The 9863-nt window shown below is 39.8% G+C and overlaps 1 protein-coding gene across 2 annotated transcripts; it reads right to left on the bottom strand.

Annotated features, from left to right (window-relative positions):
- Nucleotides 1-871: 871 nt before the first annotated feature.
- Nucleotides 872-8898, bottom strand: anxa4 (annexin A4). 2 transcript variants are annotated; one of them, XM_080477175.1, is made up of 13 exons: nucleotides 8732-8898; nucleotides 7572-7624; nucleotides 6594-6681; nucleotides 5183-5277; nucleotides 4331-4444; nucleotides 3085-3175; nucleotides 2600-2679; nucleotides 2323-2379; nucleotides 2141-2234; nucleotides 1884-1979; nucleotides 1522-1580; nucleotides 1294-1416; nucleotides 872-1088 (listed from the first exon to the last, which is right to left on the bottom strand). In XM_080477175.1, exons 2-13 carry the CDS (start codon nucleotides 7578-7580, stop codon nucleotides 1032-1034), a joined length of 963 nt encoding a protein of 320 aa, XP_080333301.1. In that variant the 5' UTR covers nucleotides 7581-7624; nucleotides 8732-8898; the 3' UTR covers nucleotides 872-1031. The 2 variants fall into 2 exon arrangements, with proteins under 2 accessions (XP_080333301.1, XP_080333302.1); XM_080477176.1 differs by having other exon boundaries at nucleotides 7735-8744.
- Between the last annotated feature and the right edge of the window lie 965 nt (nucleotides 8899-9863).

Genomic DNA, 9863 nt, shown 5'->3' with positions numbered 1-9863 from the left:
ATATATATTTTTTTATTTTATTTTAAAATGATAAGTACCCTTTGGAGTCCCTCCTAGGGGTGCATGTACCCATTTGTTTGAAAACCACCGGCTCTGATGTAATGACAAACGACATGAGACGCTCATTAGCCACTCACACAAACACACAGACGGCTGCAGCCATTCAGCTATGAGCTGTGGTAACTGGAAAACAATTGATGTGAATATTTAAGGAGGTTGTTTCTTCCTTTTTCCTGTTTACACCACACCCTGTAAAAAGCCTCAGGAGGTGGGATGGGTGCTTTTCCAACATTGTGGGTGTCACAGGAGTCTAGAGTCTTGTTGTTTAAGGACAGGACTTATCAATTAAAAATGACAAGTCCTGATTGTTTACAACTAACAATAAATAGATACTGCAGATTGAATAGACATACAAGATAAACCAAACACTGTGGGGTTTCAGGCTGCTTCAATCTTTAGTTGTTTTGGTGCCCCCTCGTGGCCACCCTGAGTAAAAGCCTTTTGCGTCTTTCCGGTCTCATTGCTCTTCAGACGGATCTGTAACGTGGTACGAGCTATGCGAGGACCTCTTTAACTTGATTAGTGCACTCTTTACTGCCTCCCAAATCAGGCTAGCATCCTGTTAATGTAATTGAGGGAAATAATACAAGGCTGAGTCAACAAATGAGGAACAGCTACCAATTAAACAAATTGAATTCCCTGACGAGACAGCCATGAAATTGTTGCACTGTGACAAGAGTGGGAGTTGGAGGTCAATAACATCCATCTTTTCTGTTTTTAAAGACGTGAGAAGGATATATTTCTCTCTCTCTCTCTCATACTGTTAATTAATCTTCTAAGACAGAATCAATAACAAAAACGCAGACATGTGTAAAAGGTCACTGGTCTTTGGTTTAATTGTGTATTACAAATGTTAAAACTGGGCTGTGAAATGTGAGACACAGAGAAAAAAAAATCACAAGAAAAAAAAGCTCATAAGTTTTGTTTTTTTTGTCAAATGAAAAGTTAGTAGGACGTTCTGCCTTTTCCTTTCACTCGCCTCCACACAGCTCCAGCAGGATTTTGCGATAGTCACCAGATGTGTCTCCCTAATAAGTGACGGAAAGAAAAAAAAACAAAAAACATATGAGCTTTCAAAAACTTATTCAGAGCCAGGAATATTAATATAAACTCTCTGCAGAGTTGTCGCAGTTTACACGAAAGACATACTGTAAAATATCAACTGCAGTTTTTATTACCACAGTTGACGTACTGAAAAAGCTTTGCTGACTCTTTAAGTCTTTAGTTCCTCACCTTGATGAAGGAGTACAGAGACTTTCCATACATCTTTTGAAATTGAGCCTTAATGTCCAGCATGTCGATCTCAGCTCTGGAGACCATTGTCCTGATGAGGATAGAATCTGTGGTGCCGAGGCCCTGGAGACAGAGAGAAAGGGAGAAAAAAAATGCAATCAATCTGTATGTAAAAGTTTAAAAAAAAAAAACTCTTTATGTTGATGTATTTCTATTTTGGATATTTACCTTCATTGATTTGTATAATCGTTCCGCAAAGAAGGCCGTCTTGTTCCTCAGGCATTTCACTGCAATGCAGAAAATAAATCCCAGGTCATAAAATACATTTCTGTATGATGCAAACAAAACTACCGGCAGTTTTTCTTTTTGAGGTATTGAGGTATTAGTACCAGGAATTCACTGCAATGAGTTTCTATGCTGCACTAATGACAGGCCTCTTGGTAAAAAATCTTTTCTTATTCATAGAAACTTCTCGGGGTTTGAGTGTCTGTCTTTCTGAACTATTCAGCATTAGCAGGATTTAATGTTTGTGATGACAAATTCTTTTTGGAAAATGTGTTTTGTAATGATGCACCACTAAAGACACAGACCTATGGCCAGGAAGACGTCCTCCAGGGAGCCAGACATCTCCCTCTTGATGCTCTCCTCGATGTCTTTTCCAGAAATCTTCTGATACTCCTCAAACACTGCAAGGAGACATAAAAAAACGGTAATTTAAGCAAGTTGATTAAACGTTGTACCTTTGAGTGTTTGCATCCAGCCCTGCCACAAGGGGTCAGTATAGTCCCCCATGGTACAGGACTATTCTTGTGCTGACGTGATGGACTTGAAGGAGTCATGAGATTACCTCTCAGCAGATGGTTTCTGTTCCTCACACAAAGCACAGTGAGAAACTTAACCTCATCGGTGCCCCATCGGGCCTCGCCGGCCTCGTAGATTTCCTACAAGCACAAAAACACAATGTCACACGGGCTTCATAATGATGAAAACAATAACACACTTTTCACTCTAAAACCTGTGAAGTTTTACCTTGGCATCTTGAGCGGCCTGGGCTTCGTCCACTCGGTCACTTTCATCCCGTCCAGCCTGCAAAAATGTTTAAAAGAGAATGTACGACTGAAGAAAGGACAGAGAACGCTGAATAATTGGCGTTTTCATTAAAAACAAGACCAATATACTAATCATTCTTTCATACTGAGTTCCCGATGATATTCCATGATTATTCAAATAACTTAAATTCTCAACCGATCTCTGACAAAACCAACATATTGACACAGGGAGAAGTCGCGTGTGGAGGTTTGCTCACCGAGAGTAAAGAGACCAAAACCCTCTGAAACATTCCAGATGTGTCTCCGCAAACATCGGATTCCAGGTCCTTCCCATATTCTGCCACGAAAACATTTCAATCATTTCATAGCCGACACCCACTACATGAAGCAATTTGTGCAATCTGAGCCGAGGTTCTGGTTTCAGGACACAGATACAAAACCTTCTTCAATTCCAAAAGAAAACTGCACAACACAGAAATGCATAACAATGTGTGGCCAACCGAAGAGAAACAAATATCTGAATAATGAGCTGCCACATAGACAACAGTAATAGCTTGCATGAATAATTTACAGCGTCCACTGTTTTCTAATAATGGGTGACTGCATCTCCTAACAAACAACAAAAGCTTTGCCATTTCCACAATATATCATGTATCATACATGAGCCGTAGGCCGCGGACACACGCCGACGTATACAATGACCTGATGTCAGAACTTCGATTACTAGAAATGATAAAGTTACCTTTCTTGTAGACTGAGCAGATGGTTTTCACTTCAGCGTTTGACCTTGAGGCGAGTATATCGATGAGACACGCCTCTTCCGTACCGGCCCCCTGTAGCCAATCAGAGGGCCGCAAGTTAAACAAAAGCAAGAGCAACTTTATTATAAGGTACTTATAGAAGTGTTCAGCGCAGGAATGTTTCTTAAGCCATTAATTATTTGAGATTTAGTCCTTTTTTTTCTTACATCTGAGACTTTTAGTGTTAAAAACACAACCAAGTTCAAGTGCATATGTATTCCTATGTATATGTTTTGTACATTTATGTGTGTAAAACTGACTAGAATCAGACAAATCTCAGAATTTAGATTTAAACATTTTTCTCTGAATCGCAGTGAAAGTCTGTAAAACTTTCCACAATCAGTTCGGGACATTTTATCTACTGCCGAGTCCCATCTTCCCACAATACAGTCCAGTATTTGCAACAACAACAAAGACCAGTCCCCTACATGACTTAACAGACTTAGAAGGAAAATGTTTAAAAATGCGAAAATTGATTTGCACAGTGAATAGAATCAGGTTTACCGTCACTCGGTTTTCTTAGTTTTTGTTTCTGTTTTTTTCGTTTTGGAAGGTGGAAGCATTAAAAGGTGCTGGCTGGGAGGAAGAGAAGGTGTTTCTAAAGCAGAGCGCATCTCGGATGCATCGACGCGCCCAGTGTCAAATGTCTTTGAGTGAGACACTCAATCCCAAATTGTTCCCAATGGAGGTCAAGCGCTCTGGATGGCAGCCATCACCATTGGTGGTGTGTGTGTGGATGTGTGTGTGTGTGTGTGTCTAACACACTATCGTGACAATAAATGGGGACAAAAAGAGCCATATCAGTGTAATCCATTTCCCAGTAATTATGAGATATGTAAAGCGGAACATCAACATCATTTTGAACAAATTCTTACACAATGTTCTGTTTGTCTGGGTCTTTGGGAATTCCACACTTCTTTAGGAGGCTTTGAGCTCTACGATCTGGTTCATGATTTTAAAACGCTGTGATTGAACAACTGCAGCTCAAACAAGTAAACAATGAATTGTTTCAGGAAAATGTTCAGGTGAGGAATCATTTAAAAGAAATTGACTCACCATCAGCTATGATATGATTGACATAATAAATGTTAGGTTTTTTTTTTTTTTGGGGGGGGGGTTATGGAATTCAGTGATAAAACATTGAAATATGAGGAAATGTGTCAGAACAAGCGGCTGGCAAGACCCGACCTTCATTGCGTTTTTCAGCTCGTAGGCGTCATACACAGGCGCCAGCATCAGCAGACCCAGAACGGCAATTCGGAAGTTCCCACTCAGCTCCGACGACAAATCCTCAGCCAGGTCCTGCAAATGATTAACAAAATAAAATAAAACATATACTCAGGCTTTAATGGTTTCAACAGAATCTGTACTGAATGGGGATTATGTGACAGTGAATTTAGATAAAGTGGATTTCGATTCAAGAGACATGACTTCACTCACTCCGCTAGAGGGTGTGGTTTCTGGAAAAGAGAAGCTGTTCCTAAAACTTGCTTATGTGGCCACATGTGGGTGTCGCCGTGTGCAACATGACTCACTCTTTCTGCCAGCGAGGATTCCTCTCACGATCCTCACTTCTCTGCCACTCTCTCAATGAGCCTTTGCACAACTTTATTGATCTGCATTCAGTGACTGTGCGGCGGGCTAATAATTAGTCTGCAGAGTCAACATGATTAAGATCGCGCGCTTCCCTTTTCGTTACGATATTGATCCATAAAATGTTGAAACAGAGGAACAGTCAGAAGCATGCCTCTGAGGGTTCAGTTTTTTTCCCCCCTATTTGATGGAGCCCTCCGCTTTCCAGCAGGATACAAGGCTTTTACTGTCTCACTTTTTGTTTATAGACAGTAATCATTTCTGCTCCGTGGTTAATGAATAACTTAGTTTATCAGTGCTGTGGAGCTTCAACAAATCTACATCTCCAGTGAAGTAAGATGTCCAGAAATGACACACATCCACCACAGGAAGGGCTGCTGTTCGATCTCCTGCCATAGTCCAGCAGCCGTTTGGTTTGTGAAGCTGCTGCTGGCTGAAATGTCTCACCTTCCCCACTATTTGCTTGAAGGCCTCCTTGATGCGCTGCCTCTGGGCAATGGTACGGTGGGCCAGGACCTCGATGATAGAGGCCTCATTGGTGCCTGAAAGAAGTACAATGACATTTAGTCTCGTCACTTGTCTTAACTCTTCATAACACCAATGATCCTTCGGTGACTTCAGGATTTAATGCTCAGTTTTACGTAACTGACAAAAGTCAATTGATGTCAATCACAGAATACATGAAGAAATGGTTCTGATAAATATTAGAAAGAGTCTTGTTTCCTTGAATTGGTAAAAATGATGACTAAGTGTGACACTTCTGCTTTACAGCTCTTACGGTAATAATAGAAACATTGTTTGTTTCAAGTCTTTTACCTTTGAAAGTATCTTCAGCTCACTGTCACTGAAATTATGACAAATACTGTACTGGGAAAACACTTGATAAAAAAAAGTGATGTTTTATTTGATCATAAGCACTGTGCGCAAAGTAATACATAAGTATTATGTCACATTTGGGCTGGCTTAGGGGTTTGTGAGGCAGTGGTAGTCATTATCGAAAAAGATCTGGTAACAAGGTTACATAATCTTTGAGGCATATTCAAGCAGAACCTTATTCTGTATGAATCATTTCCAAACTATAAGTTATGTGTCATTTTGTTAAATGTTACACTTTCAAACTGACTTCATTATTTATAAAAGCTTATAATGGGCTTGATTTAGAATAGAATAGAAGAGCTTTGTTAATCGCTGAGTGAAATTCTTGACCGACTTTAAAAGGTAACAAAACAATATATTTGTCATATCAACAAAATAACAAATTCTAGTTGGAGCATTCAAAAAGGTATCAGCTCTTAGAGGGAAAGGCGCTATGAGACGATGTGGTTGAAGCTCTGCACATGATCCTCACACACAGCTGTTTGTTGTTGTTGGCATAGCAACCATCTGTTTGCAATGCAGCTCAAACTCAAGTCAGGGAAAGATGATTAAACTATAAACCCTAACAGCAACCTCATTCCCCACCATAAACCTGCTGAGAGACAAAACAATGCTGTTGTAACCCACCACTAAATGTGCCATTGTTTGTTATACAAATACCTGCCGTTATGTTTTCAGAACAGTGTTAGTTTGCGCCTACTTCCTAAAAAAAATGGTCAAAATTCAGATTCAGATCAGGTTTCCCCCAGTATGAGCAGTTAAAAGAGGCACAAAAAACAAATACGGAGAATGATTTAAGGGGAAAAAATAAATACGAGCGTTCTAAAGTTAGAAATAGGTTTCAAACTTTCCTGTAGTGGAAGGGGAAAAAGTGAAGAAGACATTTTTTTTTTTTCCGTTGAGGTCTAAACATAATGACATTGCTTATTATATTTTTAGCTCCTGATGGTTTCTGAAGGGACAGTGTGGCCGGGTCACTCACCAGTTCCTTTCATGGCCTCCCGCAGCTTCTGGACATCGGCCTCGGCATTAAAACCGGACGCCTCAGTCACTGTTCCACGGTTTCCAATCTGATCAAGAGGGGTGTGATGACTTCAGTTTCTTTGTGAATAGCAAACACTGAGTGCTAAATGCATCTTGTATGTTATATAAAATATGAAGACAATCTGATGATTAACGCACATACATATTGTACATAAAGATGTACAATGACAAATAGTTTCATAACAGTTTGGTGTAAAAACAAAGTTTAACTTTAGAGTTTACAAACAAACGCTGAAGAATTTGCACACATCTGAGAAGATATGTAAAACCTAAAGAACATATTTTATGTTGCAGTGTAAATCAGGAATCAGCATCCTTCATTATTCTGGGGGCCACAGAGTTGCATAGTCAGGAAATAAAAGACTAATAACTAGTAAACCTGTGAAAATTTCAACTCTTCATGGATTACTGTAAGTTCAGACTCCAGATGTGGCTCCTCCTCCCATAACCTATTAATCTTTGGCAATTGGCTCGTTGACCAAAAAACAGGTTCATAGAGGACACATATGGCCACTTGTTCTCTATGTCTGAACTAATTACTAAGAATGACAAATTTACATAGACCAAGTCTCTTTAGTTTCGATATTTTCTCTGCAGGATGGATCCGGCACGTTCAACCAACATCCCATTATAATGACCAGAATAGCTTTAGCCCATTTTTACAGGTTAAACTGCTGACAAAACTTAAAATATGAAACATTTTAAATATAAATATTAAACAAAGAACGCATTTGTCAAACATGAATACACATCAGAGAAATGTAAAACTGTTCTACTTTTGATCAGAGGCTCGCAGCTTCATCATAATCGAAGCTACTGCCTTTCTTCTTCCACTGCAGTGAGTTTGTTGGTTATGCAAATAAATGCAGATGACATGTTGTGCTCTCTGTGTGTCAAAGTGAAAGAAAATACTTACGGCTGCCATTGTAAATGGAGTGTAGGTTTCCAAGCTGGAGATTAATCAGAAAGCTGCAAAAGTACAAACGAATAACTATGTCAGTGGCATTAAGTCTGACTGAAGAAGAAGAGAAACCAGAGAGGCAGTAAACTTCCAAGTTTGACCCACGTTTACCTCTTACCGCTATTGTGACATCTTAAAGAGGGTTTTCCTTCCCTACGTGTGATAATAGGCTCCCTCGTGTCCCAGGTCCTCAGCTCCTAATCTTAATGTGCTCCTGTTTGTTGTGACACACCTGTAATTACTCATCTGAGAGGTGCATGAGTGGGATTGCACTCCAACCTGTTTTCCTGCCTGTCAGGATCAATTTACACACTAATGTGGTCTTGCGAAAACCTCATGCTCATAATGTTTCTCCATTTGTGTTTGAGTGCATCGAACGTTTGAATTATAAATCAGAAAAAAAATGAGAATGCATGTAGGAAGTTTACAATGTTAGATATTTGCTTATCCGATATAGTGTCTTGAACTTTGTCCTGGAGCTCAACAGCCGCACCTGAGCAGTGTGTGATGTAAATATAGAGGATGTGATGGTTATATACAATTCATCGTCTATGACAAGTAATAGCCAACTCCACAAAAACAGCTATTATTTAAATATCACAACCAAACATGTTAAGAGTTCAAGCACCACAGTACAGCAAACATTCATATTTGGTTAAGTGTGTACATTGTGTAATACTGTGGTAAGGTAACTAAAGCAGCCTTAGATGAAGTTTGTAACACAGATCATTAGTTTCCTCTTCATAAAGTTGAACTCCTCCAACAAAACACTCTCGCCCATGCTTTATTCTTCTGAAACTATTGATAAGGGCCACGAGCTTTTAACGTCAGTACATTTACAAGAACTGAGCAACGCTGCTGAAAATGATTGTAAAATAGGCTGGAACTGTAAAACTAGCTTCTAAAAAGTTATTACTGCGAATGTAATCTCTTTAAAGTCGCGCAAGACGATGAAAGGGAACAACAAGTCCGCTTGTCAGGAAGCAGAGAACACGTCTGGAGTTGGAGCAGTACGTTGTGGGGGGACACACCCTGCAGCCAGACAGAGCGCCTCCGGCCGCAGTCCGACCTCCACCGATACAGTCACGAGGTAAAGACATCGAACCTGGGCTTACCTGGGCAGATGTCAACTCAGCCTGGGTCCAACCAGAAGAGGAAGCGTCGCCAAAGCGGGGGAGAAAAGCTTAAAACTGTCAACTCCTTCCAGGTCCCACCCACTAAGTGTCATATCGAACAGGACCCACCCAGAGTTCTGTTGCGAGCCTCCCTCCGCGTGCACAACAGAGCGCGCACATTTTGCTGCGTTCATGAATAATCGGAAACAAGACGGAAACTCTTCTGTCCATTAATACTGTATTTATTAATTAATGTTGGGTGCACGTTTGTTATAAACTAAGTCAAACATTTATAAAATTATTAACTGATTTTCGGCAACAAAATATAGGTATTATTACTACTACTACTACTACTACTACTAATAATAATAATAATGATAATTTTGTGAAAAGTTGGTTACATACATACATACATACATACATACATACATACATACATACATACATACATACATACATACATACATACATACATACACACATACACACATACATACACTCTACGTATGTATGTATGTATGTATGTATGTATGTATGTATGTATGTATGTATGTATAAACGTCCGGTCAAATTTATCCAAATATACCGCATATGTGATATTGTATTTTAAGAATACAACCTGCGTGTGTGTGTGTGTGTGTGTGTGTGTGTGTGTGTGTGTGTGTGTGTGTGTGTGTGTGTGTGTGTGTGTGTGTGTGTGTGTGTGTGTGTGTGTGTGTGTGTGTGCGTAAGAGAGTGAAACAGGAGACAATCCGTTTTATCCAGGTAAATTGTTTAATATACGTGTAAAGATCACATACACTATTTAAACACATCAAGAAAATAATCAAAACAGCGCTGAGCTGAAAGGCTGAAATTCACAGTTTAGAGATTTTTAAAGATCCCATTTGTCTCATTATCATCAGTATTCCTGGTTCATATGATGTTTTATTTCCCTTTGACCGCCAACATGACCGGCTTTGCGTCTTTGCTGTTGCCACTCGTTGATATAAAAACAAAATAAAGTCTGACGTGATGTTTTTTTTTTTCCTTGACATGATGGTATTTTCCAGCGCCCGTTAGAGACGTGACGTCTACGCGTCACGTGACTCCATGACAAGGGAGGGGGGAGGCTGCAGCTGCGCGCTGAACG

This window comes from Lipophrys pholis (genome assembly GCF_963383615.2).
Source record: "Lipophrys pholis genome assembly, chromosome: 12".
Classification (NCBI taxonomy): Eukaryota; Metazoa; Chordata; class Actinopteri; order Blenniiformes; family Blenniidae; genus Lipophrys; species Lipophrys pholis.
This window is presented reverse-complemented; position numbering and strand designations above follow the sequence as displayed.

Bases quoted from the DNA above. Each gene is read 5' to 3' on its own strand.
- anxa4 (XM_080477175.1), bottom strand. The intron at 1,980-2,140 runs GTAATCTCATGA...GTCTCCTTGCAG, and splicing joins CAGAAACCATCTGCTGAGAG to TGTTTGAGGAGTATCAGAAG. The intron at 1,089-1,293 runs GTGAGGAACTAA...GTCACTTATTAG, and splicing joins CTCTGTACTCCTTCATCAAG to GGAGACACATCTGGTGACTA.